This window comes from Schistocerca cancellata, chromosome 5, assembly GCF_023864275.1.
Source record: "Schistocerca cancellata isolate TAMUIC-IGC-003103 chromosome 5, iqSchCanc2.1, whole genome shotgun sequence".
NCBI classification, from domain to species: Eukaryota; Metazoa; Arthropoda; class Insecta; order Orthoptera; family Acrididae; genus Schistocerca; species Schistocerca cancellata.
Window position 1 is genome coordinate 792,904,559 of NC_064630.1, and position 20,507 is coordinate 792,925,065.

Below are 20,507 nucleotides of genomic sequence, written 5' to 3' on the forward strand. Positions count from 1 at the left end.
CCTGACATAACTCTACCATCTGTTGAGCAATATGTATGAGACAGGCGAAATTCCCTCAGACTTCAAGAAGAATGTAATAATTCAAGTCCCAAAGAGAGCAGGTGTTGACAGATGTGAAAATTACCGAACAATCAGTTTAATAAGTCACAGTCACAAAATACTAACACGAATTCTTTACAGGCGAATGGAAAAACTGGTAGAAATATTTGACACGTAAGGCAATACTGACCTTACTATTTATCTTAGAAGAAAGATTATGGAAAGGCAAACCTACGTTTCTAGCATTTGTTGACTTAGAGAAAGCTTTTGACAATGTTGACTGGAATACTCTCTTTGAAATTCTAAAGGTGGTAGGGGTAAAATACAGGGAGCGAGAGGCTATTTACAATTTGTACAGAAGCCAAATAGCAGTTATAAGAGTCGAGGGGCATGAAATGGAAGCAATGGTTGGGAAGGGAGTGAGACTGGGTTGTAGCCTCTCCCCGATGTTATTCAATCTGTATATTGAGCAAGCAGTAAAGGAAAAAAAAGAAAAATACGGAGTAGGTATTATAGTCCATGGAGAAGAAATAAAAACTTTGAGGTTCGCCGATGACATTATCATTCTGTCAGAGATAGCAAAGGACTTGGAATAGCAGTTGACCGGAATGGACAGTGTCTTGAAAGGAGAATATAAGATGAACATTAACAAAAGCAAAACGAGGATAAGGGAATGTAGCCGAATTAAGTCGGGTGATGCTGAGGGAATTAGATTAGGAAATGAGACACTTAAAGTAGTAAAGGAGTTTTGCTATGCAAAATAACTGATGATGGTCGAAGTAGAGAAGATATAAAATGTAGACCGGCAATTGCAAGGAAAGCGTTTCTGAAGAAGAGAAATTTGTTAATATCGAGTATCGATTTTAGTGTCAGGAAGTCGTTTCTGAAAGTATTTGTATGGAGTGTAGCTATGTATGGAAGTGAAACATGGACGATAGATAGTTTAGACAAGAAGGGAATAGATGCTTTCGATATGTGGTGCTACAGAGGAATGCTGAAGATTAGATGGGTAGAACACATAAGTAATGAGGAGGTATTGAATAGAATTGGGGAGAAGAGGAATTTGTGGTACAACTTGACAAGAAGGAGGGTCCGGTTGGTAGGACATGTTCTGAAGCATCAAGGGATCACAAATTTATCGTTGGAGGGCAGCGTGGAGGGTAAAAATTGTAGAGGGAGACCAAGAAATGAATACACTAAGCAGATTCAGAAGGACGTACGTTGCAGTAAGTACTGGGATATGAAGAAGTTTGCCCAGGATAGAGTAGCATGGAAAGCTGCATCAAACCTGTCACAGTACTGAAGATCACAACAACAACAACAAGTTCTAGGGGACTGATGACCTCAGATGTTAAGTCCCATAGTCCTCAGAGGCATTTGAACCAATTTTTGACACACAGTTAACATGGGTTTAGAAAACATCGTTCTTGTGAAACACAACTATCTCTTTATTCACATAAAGTGTTGAGTGCTATTGAAAATGGATTTTTGATCGATTCCGTATTTCTGAATTTCCGGAAGGCTTTTGACACTGTGCCACACATGCGGCTCGTAGTGAAATTGCGTGCTTATAAAACATCGTCTCTGTTGTATGACTGGATTTGTGATTTCCTATCCGAGAGGTCACAGTTCGTAGTAACTGACATAAAGTGATACCTGAATGGCGTGAAAAGTGGCAGTGGACCCTAAATAACGAAAAGTGTGAGGTCATCCACATGAGTGCTAAAAGGAACTCGTTAACTTCGGTTACACGGTAAATTAGTCTAATGTAAAAGCCATAAATTCTACTAAATACGTAGGTATTACAATTACGAACAACTTTAATAGGAGGGAACACATAGAAAATGTTATGGGGAAGGCTAATTAAAGACTGCGTTTTATTGGCAGGACACTTAGAAAATCAAACAGGCCTACCAGGGAGACAGCCTACACTACGCTTGTCCGTCCTCCTTTAGAATATTGCTGCGAGGTGTGAGATCCTTACCAGATAGGGCTGACGGAGTACATCGAAAAAGTTCAAAGAAAGGCAGCACGTTTTGTATTATCGCAAAATGTGGGAAATAGTGGCGCAGAAATAATGCAGGATTTGGGCTGGACATCATTAAAAGAAAGGCGTTTTTCGTTGCGACGGAACCTTCTCATGAAATTCAATCACCAACATTCTACTCCGAATGCGAAAATATTTTGTTGACACAGACCTACATAGGGAGGAACGAGCACCACAATAAAATAAGGGAAATCGGAGCTCGTACCGAAAGATAAAGGTGTTCATTCTTTCCACGCACTATACGAGATTGGAATAATAGACAATTGTGAAGGTGGTTTGATGAACCCTCTGCCAGGCACTTAAATGTGATTTTCAGACTATCCATGTAGATGTAGATGTAGATAGATGTACCTGTTTATCTCCTCGAGACTACGTCGCTGATTGTTTGCGGAATCAGCAAGGTGCACTAGAGAGACAATCTGTCAGTAACAGTCTACACTCGGGCACCTAATAACTGGTGGCCTCTGTAGAAATGTGGTGAAATCAGACATCACTTGAAAGGATACATTCAGAACGTTTTAGCAGTGTGCACCGTTTTCAAGTTTTGGAGCTGTAGACGATTAAGACCTGTTAATGAATTGTTCTAGCTGGAGGGGAGCTTTACATAACACAGGGCACTAAGTTCGCATTCCCGAACGCGCCGATGGATGAATGGAGAGCGCTGCGACTCGTGGCCCCATCAGCGTCCCTGATGGTCTCTTCTTCTGCTTGCAGACTCCCGGCCGGCGGACGAGGCGGAGGTGGAGGACGTTAGCAGCGGCCTGCGCGGTCCCTACTTCGACACCTCGGCGTCTCGCAACGTGACTGCGCTGGTTGGGAAGACGGCCTACCTCAATTGCCGCGTGCGCAATCTGGGCAACCGGACGGTGAGTCGGCGTCTGTTCTCTACCACATGCTTGCTTTGCGTTAGTCAGTTGAACTCCCTAGACCCCATGGAGCAGAATTTGCGACCTGAAAATAGACCAATGATACTCTGCATACTTGGATCCAATACAGTAAAACAGCTTCACGAAGTGTTAATGTATTACAACTGAAGGACGGCTGTTTAGAAATGGGCGGCTTTCATGTATCTCATAATCTCTCCATGCTAGGGTATGTCACCTGTTTGATCACAGACAATCTGTCTCGAATCGCCTCTTTCTGTTAGAGTGTGGAATCTTTGCTAAAACGAGACTGTATGAGGCATGTTCAAAAGTAAGTGTGCTACATTTTTATGTTTTTAGACGGAAGTGTATTTGAAAAAAAAAAGTGCAGGTTACCGTTGTAGACATGTTGACTATTTTTCCATACATTCGCTATCCCGTTCATTGCATATGATGAACCGTAGCACAAACTTCGTTATGCTCTCCTCTAATGGCCGAGCGGATCTAGGCGCTTCAGTCTGGAATCGCGCGACCGCTACGGTCGCAGGTTCGAATCCTGCCCCTGGAATGGATGTGAGTGTTGTCCTTAGGTTGGTTAGGTTTAAGTAGTTCTAAGTTCTAAGGGACTGATGACCTCAGATGTTAAGTCCCATAGTGCTCAGAGCCATTTGAACCATTTGAAACCTCCTCGAAGAGTTCTCCCGCCAGCTGCTTTACCCACTTTAGAACCTCTGTTTGCATCTGCTCCTTGGTTGAAAATTTTATTCCAATCATGTGTGCCTGGAGGCTGGTGAAAAGACGATAATATGAAGGCACCAAGTCTCGAGAATATTGGAGATCAAAACATGCCAACTAGATCAGTCCAAGGACGCCTTGGTGGTGGCTGAGGATGCAACAAGTACTCTCCTCTAGTTAGCGTTCCCCTCCTTTTGTTTTGCATGCTCTTTTTGAGTTTTTTTAATGGTCTCCAAAAATGTTAGTGTTTTGGTGGTCTCCCTGGGCTGAAATACCGCCAAGTTGATGCCTTTTTCGGTGCCTAAACACCGACGTCAAGATTTATGGCCAGATATTGTTGGTTTAGAATTTTTTGGCAAATAGGGAATTGGTATGACGTCACTGTGACGATTGTCGTTTTGTCTCAGGCGTGTAACGAGCCCCATACATTTCTTCTCCAAGCACAACAGAGCTCAGAAAATCCTCAACTTCTAGCTCAAGTCGCTCAAGGAACTCGCGGGCACTACTGATTCGATTTTTATTGCACTGCTCTATCAGCTCTTTTGGGACCCATACTGCGCAGTTTCTGGTATCCCAGCGTTTCTCTGCTTGTCTCGTATAAGAAAGTTCTACAGAGTTGTGCAAGCATCGTACAAAATTCCATCCACTCGCAATCGGCAGTCATCACGAACAATTTCGTTTTTTTGCACCAACTCATCAGCGAATTGGGAAAGTCTTCCAACACTTTGTTTGTCATGAACATTGGTTCTGCCTCCTCTAAACCCTGTACACCGGTTGAAACAGCCGCTCTGTTCATAATACCTTCGCCGTGAATCGTTTTGACCTTCGAAATAATGTCAGCAGGTGTTATTCCTTCCACGAGCAGGAAGCTAATCGCACTTACCGAGATTTCTTACCGACATCTTTCACGCAACTGGACACTACAACGTGAGCTGCTAACATACTACCGTGTTCCTGCGATGCTTTCTCTAATCAGGTGTCCCCCCCCCCCTCCGCCAGCCGCCCTCTCTCTACCATCCACTGTTATGCCAAGGCTTAAAAAACAAAAAGATCAGCCTGTTATGGTCACAGCACACTAACGTTCTGAACATACTTCGTACAGGCCTGTGTTATCGCTAAAGGAGTGCTTTGACCCGCTCTGACGAATCAGAAGGCAAGTCGGCAGAATTTCTACATCTACATCTTCATTTACATCTACATTTATACTCCGCAAGCCACCCAACGGTGTGTGGCGGAGGGCACTTTACGTGCCACTGTCATTACCTCCCTTTCCTGTTCCAGTCGCGTATGGTTCGCGGGAAGAACGACTGTCTGAAAGCCTCCGTGCGCGCTCTAATCTCTCTAATTTTACATTCGTGATCTCCTCGGGAGGTATAAGTAGGGGGAAGCAATATATTCGATACCTCATCCAGAAACGCACCCTCTCGAAACCTGGACAGCAAGCTACACCGCGATGCAGAGCGCCTCTCTTGCAGAGTCTGCCACTTGAGTTTGTTAAACATCTCCGTAACGCTATCACGGTTACCAAATAACCCTGTGACGAAACGCGCCGCTCTTCTTTGGATCTTCTCTATCTCCTCCGTCAACCCGATCTGGTACGGATCCCACACTGATGAGCAATACTCAAGTATAGGTCGAACGAGTGTTTTGTAAGCCACCTCCTTTGTTGATGGACTACATTTTCTAAGGACTCTCCCAATGAATCTCAACCTGGTACCCGCCTTACCAACAATTAATTTTATATGATCATTCCACTTCAAATCGTTCCGCACGCATACTCCCAGATATTTTACAGAAGTAACTGCTACCAGTGTTTTTCCGCTATCATATAATCATACAATAAAGGATCCTTCTTTCTATGTATTCGCAATACATTACATTTGTGTATGTTAAGGGTCAGTTGCCACTCCCTGCACCAAGTGCCTATCCGCTGCAGATCTTCCTGCATTTCGCTACAATTTTCTAATGCTGCAACTTCTCTGTATACTACAGCATCATCCGCGAAAAGCCTCATGGAACTTCCGACACTATCTACTAGGTCATTTATATATATTGTGAAAAGCAATGGTCCCATAACACTCCCCTGTGGCACGCCAGAGGTTACTTTAATGTCTGTAGACGTCTCTCCATTGATAACAACATGCTGTGTTCTGTTTGCTAAAAACTCTTCAATCCAGCCACACAGCTGGTCTGATATTCCGTAGGCTCTTACTTTGTTTATCAGGCGACAGTGCGGAACTGTATCGAACGCCTTCCGGAAGCCAAGAAAAATAGCATCTACCTGGGAGCCTGTATCTAATATTTTCTGGGTCTCATGAACAAATAAAGCGAGTTGGGTTTCACACGATCGCTGTTTCCGGAATCCATGTTGATTCCTACATAGTAGATTCTGAGTTTCCAAAAACGACATGATACTCGAGCAAAACACATGTTCTAAAATTCTACAACAACAACAACAAAATTTGTTGCTGTTCCACCACGCTGTGCCGGAGAAAGGCACATCTTCACTATTGCTCGTCCCCCAGGTTGTCCGTTGTATCAGACGATTTTGTAGACATTAGTTTAGTGCGTGTACGAACCCATACGACCATCAAACACCGTCATAATGCTGAGAGCCGGCCGCGGTGGTCTAGCGGTTCTAGGCGCTCAGTCCGGAACCGCGAGACTGCTACGGTAGCAGGTTCGAATCCTGCCTCGGGCATGGATGTGTGTGTGATGTCCTTAGGTTAGTTAGGGTTAAGTAGTTCTAAGTTCTAGGGGACGGATGACCACAGGTGTTAAGTCCCATATTGCTCAGAGCCATTTGAACCATAATGCTGAGACCGCCGCCAGGTGTGGGCATTGCAGTGGTTTTCATATGACTGGCAACTACAGCAGAAGTCCAGTAAAGCTGAACTTTTTTCACTTTTTTTTTTTTGGTGCAGCTTTCACAAGCGCAGTGTCGGATATTTGTTCACAGCTTTAACTGGTAGAGAGCATGTGCTGATCTGAATCCGTCTCACCACTAGGCACCTGTAAAGTCAAGTGTCTTAAAAGTAGCTTGCTCCATTCTCGACAAAGTCATCAGAAGATATGTAATAATATTTCTTCTGTGAATATCAGTTGATCTTCGGACAGAATCTGAGATATTCTTACTTCATGCTTATTTATCGCCAGTCTAGCGAAGCTGTATAATTATTATTTTTGTAAGTTAATTCTGCTTATCTACTGCATTCAGATTTCGTGAGTTGCTTAAGTCGTAACTTTTCCTGCTCTTACCGATTTTAGCCACGTGGATATACACTCCGCACTGGATTTCTCATGGAGTTTCACGGAGTGGTGTGCTTTTTACATTTGTATAGGACTTCATTAAGGGCTATATTGAACATGCTTTCCGTATTAGAATTACTTGTTTTATAAATTAGGCAAGCCGACGCGGATGCAATTACTCTGAGGTTTCCCGGTGCTGTGACTACGTAATTGCGAAGTATTGCATTCGCCATACAGTCTAAGTGATTGTAGGTTATTAGGCAAAGTAGGTAACATATAAGAAAGACATTCGCCCTCGTGCAAATTGGACCTCAAATGTGCGATTTATCACACTGCTTAACAGTTTCACGCAAGTGTTCAGAGTTTATTTGTGTTACTTTTCGTTGTGCTCTGTGCGAGCTTGACATCTCTTACCACTAGTAGAAAGGTCATAGCGCCTTATCACTGTGTGTCATTCACTTTTTGGCGTTACATTTCAAGGCGTAAAGTGTGTTCATCAGTTTGTATAGTCGAGACAGGAGGGCGGCTTGCCAGTACTAAATTAACTCTTATTTAATTGACATTACTTGCACTAGTAATAATATTCATTGGGAATGTAGGCTTTTAATTACATTTTAGACTACACTACATTACCTACAAAATATTTAACTTGCTCTGACAAAGTGCTACATTTATGTGTACACGCTCAAATGACTTCTTTCTCTCCCAATGTTAAGCCATTTAATTCTTCATAGAACTTGTTTTTGGTTCCGTGACTATACTCACGCTTTGCACCGTATTTTTCGGAAAAGTAAAAAAAAAAAATTCACAAATTTTCCATCATATACTCACAGCATTGTTTTAAGATGATTTCCTGAAATATTCGAATGAAGAATTACAGAGTCCAACAAAACCATCACTATAACGCGAGGTCTTCTGTTATACCAATAACGGTGTAATTATTGCAGTGGTTCACAGTATGATTCTCATTCAGAATTAACTACTGTAAATAGGAAGACAAAAAAATATACAGAACTGAGAATTTATCTTAACCTACCGTCCTACGTCTAAACGGTCGCCTCAGACTATGATGTATTACATGCGAGAATGTAATGTATTAATTTTCAGTTCACTGCTTCTAAACTTACCTTTGGTTAACACTTCGTGGCGGTTATGCTTGCTAGCGATAAATTACACCGCCAACAGTAAAATCCTCCCCATCAGATTTTGATAGGTAATAATTCGCTCTATTGGTTTTCTTGGAAGTGATTGCATATCTCAGTGTTTTGTTACTATGCGTCGTTGCTTTAAATTACAAAATAATCAGAATACATAGTAAGATTCACTATTATATTTCAAATTATGATTACATGATAATGTGTATCCTGAAATTTGCTTCTCATAGAACACATAGACACATGGAACCATATAATTAGGCTATGTGTATTCTTTCTTAAATGAAATATTACCTAATAAGAAGGGAAGTGACTTAGTCTGTGCAGTGCGTTAACAACGGGCATAAGTACATAGTTAATTGAACTGCGTGAATATCTTAAGCTGTAATAAACATACAAAATCACATGAATTGTGTGTAAATGTGCTAGTAGCCAAGTTATGTGCGATGGGTTCACTTAGCTCCTACCGTTACCACAAAGTTCATAATTTGAAATCGGAAAATTCAGTGACGCAAACCAAACACAGTTCATACGAAGTGATGGAGTGCCACTTCCCTCCACGACAGCAGTTACTGGCACCTGCAGTTCTCTGGAAACATGAAGAGAAATACACTGAAGCCCCAACAAAACTGACACAGGCGTGCATATTCAAATACAGAGATATGTAAACAGGAAGAATACGGCGCTGGGATCGGCAACGCCTGTATAAGACGAGAAGTGTCTGACGCAGTTGTTAGATCGGTTACTGCTGCTAGACCGGCATGTTATCAAGATTTAAGTGAGGCTGAACGTGGTGTGTTGGGACACAGCAACTTCGATGTAGCAATGAAGTGGGGATTTTCCCATACGACCGTTTCACAACTATATCGTGATATCAGGAATCCGGTAAAACATCGAATCTCTGACATAGATGTGGCCGGAGAAAGATCCTTCAAGAGCAGTACCAACGACGACTGAAGATAATCATTCAACGTGATACAGCTGCAATCCTTCCGCAAATTTCAGGATATTTCAGTGTTGGTCCATTAACAAGTGTCAGAGTGCGAACCATTTCACGAAACATCGTCGATATGGATTTTCGGAACCGAAGGCCTACTCAGTACCCTTGATGACTGCACGACACAAAGCTTTAGGCCTCGCGTGGCCCGTCAGCACCGATACTGTACTGTTGATGACTGGAAACATGTTGAGTGGTCGGAAGACACTCTTTTCAAATTGTATCGAGTGGATGGACGTATAAGCACCCTGTATGTCAGCTGAGCCTATTCAATCTGGTGCAGGCTCTGTAATGGTGTGTGGCGTGTGCAGTTGGAGTGATTTGAGAGCACTGATCCTCTAGATACGACTCTGTGCATTCCGACGCCCTTGGGCAATTCCAGCAGGACAATGCGACATTCCACACTTCCAGAATTGCTAGAGTGGCTCCACGAACACTCTTCTGAGTTTAAACACTTACGATGGGTACCAAACTCCTCAAATATGAATATTATTGAGCATATCTGGGATGCCTTGTTGTCCAGAAGAGATCTCCACCCCTGGTACTCTTACAGATTTACGGACAACCCTACAGGATTAATGGTGTCAGCTACCTCCAGCACTACTTAAGACATTAATCGATCCTTGGCAACGTCGTATTGTGGCACTTCTGCGGTCTCGCGGGGGCCCTGCACGATATTAGGTAGGTGTATCAGTTTCTTTGGCTCTTCAGTGAATGTGAGAAGTGTTCCACTCACTGTGCTCTTGAGGTATTAACGTTGTTTGTAACAATAATTGAAAGATATGTTACCTCTTTGAAGTCAGATGGAACATTAGGCGAGAGAGTTTACTGCTGATGCCTCACCTCAACTCGCTCAAAAGAACACTAAATTTTAAGTGATGACAATGAATCACCGATAAGCCCCAAAATCATTCAGCCAAGAAAATAAAGGATTGCATTTAATGTAAGAATATAGCCAGCATAACGCACAAAACATCTGTGCATAAAATATGGTACAGTACATCACTACACGCGAAATGTTTGAAAAAATGAAAGTCATTATGCGTTAGAAAATAATGCAAAAATTTCACCCAACTGGATTTTTATGAATTCGAAAGCCCTACTATTCATATGGGTTAGTGTAATCTGCATGTTTTACCGCGCTTCGAAGGTTTCTCATTTCAGAAAGCCGTGAACGTACTGAGAAAAAGAACCGCTGAAGTTCTTTAAATACGTTAACTATCACCACTCCAAGCGTTGCCGTTTGGACCAGAAAGTAGGCACACGTTTATAGCACTAAGTCTGCCAATGCACGAGTTCAGAGGTATGAGGGTGATTCAGCAAACTGGGAGAGAGACATGAGAGCGCTGTGTACCATTCAGAAACTTATTTTCCCTTTCAACATACACCCGTTTTAGACTGAAACACTTATCCATCGCTAGACAAGTCTTTAAAATTCTTCAGCATACATTTCTTGTTGCAACGGTCATATCGAACGCGTAACCTGTCGTTATGTAAAGGGTTTGTTAAGGTTTCCTAAATTGATGCAGCGCACAAGACCGATGTGTCCTGCGGGTAGCGAAAGACCCCTACATAAGATTGCGATACAACTTGCCATCACCGGATAACCAGGGCAATCAGGGCCCTCCTTGTTTGTTGCTTCTCCTTGCCCTTGTTGAATTCATGTATCCAATTGAACAAGAACTTCCATTGTGGTATGACGTATCTATATCAACCTACTAGCATCTAAAACTTGGCCGGCCGAGGTGGCTGAGCGGTTCAAGGTGCTAAAGTCTGGAACCGCGCAACCGCTACGGTCGCAGGTTCGAATCGTGCCTCGGGCATGGATGTGTGTGATGTCCTTAGGTTAGTTAGGTTTAAGTAGTTCTAAGTTCTAGGAAACTGATGACCTCAGTCCCATAGTGCTCAGAGCCATTTCTAAAAGTTGCCAATGAAGCTGCAAGTTTCCGTCAGGCGCTGACAGCGGTCGTGCAGGATCCGGCAGAGCCAATGGAGTATGCATACCGAGCCATACCACAATATCAACCTATTAGCATCTAAAAGTTGACCGGCCGAGGTGGCCTAGCGGTTCAAGGCGCTACAGTCTGGAACCGCGCGACCGCTACAGTCGCAGGTTCGAATCGTGCCTCGGGCATGGATGTGTGTGATGTCCTTAGGTTAGTTAGGTTTAAGTAGTTCTAAGTTCTAGGAAACTGATGACCTCAGTCCCATAGTGCTCAGAGCCATTTCTAAAAGTTGCCAATGAAGCTGCAAGTTTCCGTCAGGCGCTGACAGCGGTCGTGCAGGATCCGGCAGAGCCAATGGAGCATGCATACCGAGCCATACCACATATAGCAGCTCCGTGCCATGAGCGCTGATTGCCACCGCGATGTAGGATGGCGAACGGCAGCTCACACCAGCTCGCGCTCAGGACCACTTTGCTACGCAGCACTACGCGGACGCTACCTAGTGGCCGTTCCAACCACAATGTTAGTGACTAGTTCAGAGAGGCATATCCCTGTTGCTGCTTTTAAGCTGGACTCGAATTCTTGCTGCGTTATTTGCAATGAGTCTTTGTATGCCTGTAGAAATACAGGTCAAGGAAATCTTCTGTTTACTGTGTTAACATCTTCTCAAATCTTTTCTGCTCCTGTTGCAAAGAAACTGGTTCTCTACTTCTGAAAAAAAAACACATTTAAATAATAGAACAAGACCTATACAAGGTATCTGGCTACCCCTGTTAGTCACGGACGAAAAAAAATTTTTTTTTGCATAGTCTTTGTCAGAACGTGCAGAATCATATGTGGGGCCAATAAGACGTCAATTTTAATCTGAATATGGTATGCAAATGTTTACGTAGTAAAAAAAGAAATTAGGTAATTCAGTACAATTATTATATAGATGCGATAAATCACTTTAACGGGGACCAAATGTACAATTTAAGTCAATGTAATTCCAGTAAACCTACAAAAGCAAAAAAAGAAATTATTGTATGGGCCTACACAGACATCGCGCATCTGCTAGATGCCCACGAAATACGTAATTTTGTTTTGAAGCTGACAACCAATAAGAAAATAGGTGCAAAAATATTATTGGTCAGTTTTCAAGCAGTAATGGGGGACAGCATCAGCTGGTAATATACGTAATTTTATGGAAGCTAATTTTCCTGCACAAAAAATAAAATATTTACTCCCTCCAAACGAAGTTACACACAAACATTTAAATAAAATAATGATGAGCAGCAAAATGTATAAGCGGAATTTTGAAAGAAAATTGTTAATTGAACTTTAATTTGGTGGGTTTTTAACACTATCAACAAGATGAAATAATGGAAAGAATATTTATTGGAACCAAACAAAATTGAACCTTCATACAGTGACAGTATTTTAAAAATAAACAATTTAACTGCAATTGCCTTTAATTTTGAAATGAGAGAGAGCGTATTATTTTTCTTTTAGTGTCTTAACTGTTGCTGCAGTGCGATGACGTCAGCAGTGGTCCGCGCGGACGATGTGCGAAGTTAATCCTGGTTCGTGACGTGAAGATAATGATGGATCCTCCTGTATCATTAATATTCCAGTTACGGCGGTGGTCCACGTCTCCGTTGTAGTCGAATCAGCTGGCAGCACTGGCGCAATGATAATAGTTCCAGTGTGTGCGTTGTCTTTACGCGCGCGACGTTTTATTATTAAAAGTTTATTAATCACACGGTGCGGGTAGGTCGGAATTATGCAATGTCTTTAGTATTTACGATATATAGCCGGTTAATGCCAATACTCCGCTCAGTTCTTTCACCGTATTGCCACAGGAAAACAGTCACAAGTGTTCATCACTATAACAGTCCGTTAATCATCAGTTCAATATACGTCGTCGTCTTTAAGACAGTTTGGATGATATAATAAATGTTTTTTGATCAAACCACAGCACTGTTCTTTTACTTAACAATTTGGTTTGTTCCACTTTCATGTAATTCTAACAGTGTCTCCACACGACAATTGTGTCTGATTCACGGCTAATTGTCACAAGTTCACACAGTATGTAAAATCGTCACCGCAAACACTCGATATACTTTTCAGGTTTTACTGTACACTTAATAATGCACGATCTCCTATTAACACAGCGAACGCACTGTAATTAGTTGTTCCTCCGCGTATCACCCTCTTTCAGGCCCATCTTTGCAACGTTTCTCCACCCGCGAATCGGCCACGATACCACACCAACTCCCACGCTCTCTATCGGTAGTCGTTCGCTCTCTATCTGACACTGTACTTCTCCTAGCCTAACCACAGATTTAAAAAGCATATGAAACCAGAACATTCATATTCGTACAATATAAAATATAAAACAGTAGCGAACTGAATGAAGGAACAATGTGACGTATTAACAAATAAAGAATAGTTGAAAGAAATGATACATACGTACTATGACAAGATAATGCACAAAAGAAAGAAAATATTATCGACTTTCGGGAAAGCAACGTCTTTACGCTGTCCGTCTTTCCTATGACGACAGTTCCCGCACCGTTGTGTAGCCCACCTCTCCTTGACACTGAATATGAAGTCGCACACGACACCACGAAGTGCAGTTCTAACCATATAAGGGTCTAATTTCGAGATGGACGTCCTCTGCGGACATTCCCTCGTGTTCAAAACAGCGCCTTGTTCTAGGCGGGTACATTTGCAAAATTCACCAGCCATCTTGGTGTGACCGCAACTCATTAATCTTTGGCCGCGGAATACTGTATATCCGCTACCTCCCGTGCGATATGTGTTGCCATCTTCTACGCAAGAATAGGCCTGAAATTTAAGACGATAGGCAGTATTCTGACTTTTGCGACTTAATTACTGACTCACGCTATTACATTAATCTTATGCTACTATGACAGTGGTTTACTATACCTGAAGACACGTAACATCAGCAGCCAACTAGGCCATATTATGCGTAGTCAAACCAAGCATTTCACATAATAAGCAAAAAACTGGTGATTTCTCATACTTGGGAACAATCAAGAACGGGGTGCCGGAAGGTTCGGTCTTGGGTCTTCTGCTGTTCTTAATGTATATTAATGACTTGCCATTCTATATTCACGAAGATGCAAAACTGGTACTTTTTGCCGATGATACAAGTGTAGCTAGCTACCACACCCAACAGACAAGAATTAACTGGTGAAATTGTAAACGATGTTTTTCACAAAATCATTAAGTGGTTCTCTGCAAATGGGCTCTCATTAAACTTTGACAAAACACAGTACATACAGTTCCACACAGTAAATGGAATGACACCAGTAATAAATATACACTTCGATCAGAAATTGGTAGCTGAGGTAGAATATTCAAAATTTTCTAGGTGTATGCATTGATGAGGGGTTGAACGGGAAAAAACACACTGAAGATCTGCTGAAACGTTTGAGTTAAGCTACTTATGCTATTAGGGTCATTGCTAATTTTGGTGATATACATCTCAGTAAATTAGCTTACCACGCCTATTTTCATTCTCTGCTTTCATATGGCACCATATTCTGGAGTAACTCATCATTGAGTAAAAGAGTGATCATAGCACAAAAGCGTGTAATCAGAATAATTACTGGAGCTCATCCAAGATCATCCTGTAGACAATTGTTTAAAGAGCTAGAGATCTTCACTGTAGCCTCACAATGTATATATATATATATATATATATATATATATATATATATATATATATATATATATATATATATATTCACTTGTGAAATTTGTTGTTAAATTCCAAACGAATTCATATGTAATAGCAGTGTACATGGCTACAACACTAGGAGAGAGAATGATCTTCACTACACAAGGTTAAATCTAACTTTGGCTCAGAAGGGGGTAAATTATGTTGCCTCAAAAGTCTTTGATCACTTACCTAATAGCATCAAAAGTCTGACAGATGGCCATATAGCATTTAAAAGGAAACTAAAGGAATTTCTTAATGGCATCTCCTTCTACTCATTAGATGAATTTTTGGATATAGTAAGTGGGTAATTTCCCCAACCCCCACAAAAAATATTGTCACGTAATATTTTGTGTAATGTAATATCTTGTATAGACACCGTTTATTAACCTGACACGTTCCACATGATTACGAAGTGTTGTATTCATGATTTATGGAACAAGTACTAATCTAATCTAATCTAACCTAGAAACGTTCTTCCCTCACCGAGAACCAACGCTCGCCACTTGTTGGCCCCCCGAAAACCAGTACCTCTGAGAGTTTCTTTATGACATCCTGCTGAACATGTTGCAGACAGTCATACGCTAAGAGGTCGATCGCTCATTGGAAGTGTTCTTCCATTGGGTTGTACACGGAGGAGACAAAAAGCCGTGTGATAGCGATGTGCACATGTTCACAGTGTAGCGTACATAAAGGTCAATGCATTGAAGGAGCTGTCGTCTCTACTCACAAGGGAACCTCCCCATCGCACCCCCCTCAGTTTTAGTTATAAGTTGGCACAATGGTTAGGTCTTGAAAAACTGAACACAGATCAATCGAGAAAACAGGAACCAGTTGTGTGGAACTATGAAAAAAATAAGGAAAATATACAAACAGAGTAGTCGATGCGCAACATAAGCAACATCACACGTACTTATGAGCCCGGGAGCGCCGTGGTCCCGTGGTTAGTGTGAGCGGCTGCAGAACGAGAGGTCCTTTGTTCAATTCTACCCTTGAGTGAAAAGTTTAATTTTTCAGACAATTATCAAAGTTCAGTCGCTCACACATAATCAACTTCGCTCTCCAAAAATCCAGGACATGTTCAGATTTGCTTGGACATATGCAGGATTTGACGGTCTACGCACGGAAAAATTTGAAAACGTTAAAAACATATGTTTTGACAGAACACAGGGAAAACAGTGCGTCTGTGAAACTGTTGCATTCACTTGTTGCAATTTATGTGACAAACTCTTATGTTTTCATCACTTTTTTGGGGGTGATTATCACATCCACAAGAAAACCTAAATCGGGCAAGGTAGAAGAATCTTTTTACCCATTCGCCAAGTGTACATGTTAGGTGGGTCGACAACATATTCCTGTCATGTGACGCACATACCGTCAACAGTGTCGTATAGAATATATCAGACGTGTTTTCCTGTGGAGGAATCGGTTGACCTATGACCCTGCGATCAAATGTTTTCGGTTCCCATTGGAGAGGCACGTCCTTTCGTCTACTAATCGCACGGTTTTGCGGTGCGGTCGCCAAACAAATACACTAAACTTATTACAGTGATAAGAGACGTCAATGAACGAACGGCAGATCATAACTTTGCGAAAATAAAGAAAGAAAAATTTTTCACTGAAGGGAAGACTTGAACCAAGGACTACTCGTACCGCACTTGCTCACGCTATCCACGGGACCACGGCGCTTTTAAACACGCGCATTCCTGTGATGTTACATACCTTGCAGTTGGACTACTCAGTTTGTATATTTTGCTTATTTTTTCATAGTTCCACACCACTTCTTCCTGTTTTCTCGATTGATCTGTGTTCAGTTTTACAAGGCCTATCCACTGTGCCGACTTGTAGCTAAATCTGAGGAGGGTGTGATGGGGAGGTTCCCTTGTCAGGTGATTCATGTGGAAGGCTCCCCGACATAATTATGGCCTCACGACTGAAATCACGAGACTTTCAACGCATAACGGTAGTTGGAGCCGGACGCCCTGGACGTTCCATTTTGGTAATGGTTAGGGAATTCAATATTGGGAGATCCTCATTGAAAAGAGAATATCACATCTCCGGCGTTACCTCTCACCAACGACGATGTAGTTGGCGACGGCCTTCACTTAATGATCTAGAGCCGAGGTGTTTGCGTACCGTTGTCAGTGCCAAAACGTAAACAACACTGCGCGAAATAACCACAGACGTCAGTGTGGGACGTACCACGAACGCATCTGTAAGGACAGTGCTACGAAATTTGGTGTTAATGGGCTATGGCAGCAGACGACCAACGCGAGTACGTTTTCCGAGAGCACAAATCGCCTGCAGAGCCTCTCCTGGGGTGATAATAGCGGTTGGACCCTAACGCCTGGAAAACCTTGGCCTGGTCACATTAGTCCTGACTTCAGACGCTAAGAATTACTGGTAGGCTTCGAGAGTGACGCAGACCCCACGAAGCCACGGATCCAAGTTGTCGACAATGGACTGTGCAAGATGTTGGTGGCTTCGTAATGTACATTGTGTTTACATGGAATGGACAGGGTCCTCAGGGCCCACTGATCGGATCGTTGACTGTAGTTGATTATGTTCGGCTACTCGGAGCCCAAACAACGATGGTATTTTTACGGATGACAATGCACTATATTACAGGGCCACAGTTATTCCCTGTTGATTTGAAGAATATTATGGACATTTCGATCGAATGAATTGGCAACCCAGATCGCCCGACATGAATCCCATCGAACGCTTATGGGACATAATGGGAAACTCATCTCGTGCCCAAAATCCTGCACCACCGACACTTTAGCAGCTATAGAGGCAGCATGGCCCAATATTTATTCAGGAGGCCATCCTTCTACCGACCCCCAGACTCCGACGATATAGTTGCTGAACAGTTCAGAGAAAATTTGAGTCTCTTAACAAATAAATACCCCACTCATACAGTTATAGTTGGTGGGGGACTTCAACCTTATCTTGATATGTTGGCAAAAATACTTGTTCAAAACCGGTGGCAGGCAGAAAACATCTTCCGAGATTGTCCTAAATGCTTTCTGCGAAAACTATTTCGAGCAGTTAGTCCACGAACCCACGCGAATTGTAAATGGTTGCGAAAACACACTTGGCCTCTTAGCCACAAACAATCCAGAGCTAATAGAGAGCTGACTGATAAAGGGATTAGTGATCACAAGGTCGTTGTAGCTAGGCTCAATACTGTTTCTTCCAAATCCACCAGAAACAAACGCAAAATAGTTTTATTTAAAAAAGCGGATAAAGTGTCACTAGAAGCCTTCCTAAGAGGTATCTCCATTCCTTCCGAACTGACTATGCAAATGTTGACGAGATGTGGCTCAAATTGAAAGATATAGAAGCAACAGCAATTGAGAGATTCATACCTCATAAACTGGTAAGAGATGGAACTGATCCCCCATGGTACACAAAACAGGTCCGAACGCTGTTACAGAGGCAACGGAAAAAGCATGCGAAGTTCAGAAGAACGCGAAATCCCGAAGGTCGGCTAAAACATATAGACGCGTGAGATTTGGCACGGACTTCAATGCGAGATGCCTTTCATATGTTCCACAACGAAGAATTGTCTCGAAATTTGATAGAAAATCAGAAGAAATTCTTGTCGTATGTAAAGTACACGAGCGGCAAGACGCAGTCAATACCTTCGCTGCGCAGTGCCGATGGTACTGTTACCGACGACTGTGTCGCTAAAGCAGAGTTATTGAACGCAGTTTTCCGAAATTCCTTCACCAGGGAAGACGAATGGAATATTCCAGAATTTGAAACACGAACAGCTGCTAGCATGAGTTTCTTAGAAGTAGATACCTTAGGGATTGCGAAGCAACTCAAATCGCTTGATACGGGCAAGTCTTCAGGTCCAGATTGTATACCGATTAGGTTCCTTTCAGAATACGCTGATACAATATCTCCCTACTTAGCAATCATATACAACCGCTCGCTCACCGATAGATCTGTACCTGCAGACTGGAAAATTGCGCAGGTCGCACCAGTGTTTAAGAAGGGTAGTAGGAATAATCCATCGAACTACAGACCTATATCATTGACGGCGGTTTGCAGTAGGGTTCTGGAGCCTATACTGTATTCAAACATTATGAATCACCTCGAAGGGAACGCTCTATTGATACGTAATCAGCATGGTTTCAGAAAACATCGTTCTTGTGCAACGCAGCTAGCTCTTTATTCGCACGAAGTAATGGCCGCTATTGGCAGGGGATCTCAAGTTGATTCCGTATTTCTAAATTTCCGGAAAGCTTTTGAAATCGTTCCTCACAAGCCGCTTCTAATCAAGCTGCGGGCCTACGGGGTATCGTCTCAGTTGTGCCACTGGATTCGTGATTTTCTGTCAGGAAGGTCGCAGTTCGTAGTAATAGACGGCAAATCATCGAGTAAAACTGAAGTGATATCAGGTGTTCCCCAGGGAAGCGTCCTGGGACCTCTGCTGTTCCTGATCTATATAAATGATCTGTGTGACAATCTGAGCAGTTCTCTTAAGTTGTTCGCAGATGATGCTGTAATTTACCGTCTAGTAAGGTCATCCGAAGACTAGTATCAGTTGCAAAGTGATTTAGAAAAGATTGCTGTATGGTGTGGCAGGTGGCAGTTGACGCTAAAGAACGAAAAGTGTGAGGTGATCCACATGAGTTCCAAAAGAAATCCATTGGAATTCGATTAGTCGATAAATAGTACAATTCACGAGGCTGTCAATTCAACTAAGTACCTGGGTGTAAAAATTACGAACAACTTCAGTTGGAAAGACGACATAGACAATATTGTGGGGAAGGCGAGCCAAAGGTTGCGTTTCATTGGCATTACACTTAGAAGATGCAACAAGTCCACTAAAGAGACAGCTCACACTGCACTCTTTCGTCCTCTGTTAGAATATTGCTGCGCGGTGTGGGATCCTTACCAGATGGGATTGACAGAGGACATCGAAATGGTGCAAAAAAGGGCAGCTCGTTTTGTATTATTACGTAATAGGGGAGAGAGTGTGGCAGATATGATACGCGAGTTGGGATGGAAGTCATTAAAGCAAAGACGTTTTTCGTCGCGGCGAGATCTATTTACGAAATTTCAATCACCAACTTTCTCTTCCGAATTCGGAAATATTTTGTTGAGCCCATCCTACATAGGTAGGAATGATCATCAAAATAAAATAAGAGAAATCAGAGCTCGAACAGAAAGGTTTAGTTGTTCGTTTTCCCAGCGCGCTGTTCGGGAGTATAATAGTAGGCAGATACTATGATTACGGTTCGATGAACCCTCTGCCAAGCACTTAAATGTGAATTGCAGAGTAATCATGTAGATGTAGATGTAGAACGACATTTTACGTTCGTGCCACCTCCAGCTGCTGAACTACGCCGGGTAAAGCCATGTTCGACACGACACTAGCAGGTATCCCATTACTTTACTCACCTCAGGCTATATTAGTTCACTTTCCGCCTTAAAGATTCTAACTTAGCCTTTTCCACAACGAACTGCCTTTATTATTTCTTGATGCAATCACCATCGCTATTCTCCAAACATGGTGATATTCCAGTGGCCCAGACACTACATGTCCATAACTTTGATGTCTTGATGAAAGCGAACAATTCGTTCCACACAGGCAACTCTACAAACTTTAGTGAAAAAATTAGGTTATTGCCGAAAAATTCAATCTAGCGACCCACCAAACCACCTAATTCCCTGTATATTTTCGCGTGATGATTAAAACATAATTATAATTTTGGGTCATTTTCGCTGCCTAA

The 20,507-nt window shown here is 42.4% G+C and overlaps 1 protein-coding gene across 1 annotated transcript in view; it reads left to right on the forward strand.

Annotated features, from left to right (window-relative positions):
- The window catches only part of LOC126188807 (zwei Ig domain protein zig-8-like), a 475,470-nt gene that overhangs the window by 271,571 nt on the left and 183,392 nt on the right, over positions 1-20,507 (forward strand). The window contains exon 2 of the mRNA XM_049930420.1: positions 2,801-2,952. Within this exon, the coding sequence (XP_049786377.1) occupies positions 2,801-2,952 (152 nt within the window). The remainder of the gene's footprint in view (positions 1-2,800; positions 2,953-20,507) is intronic.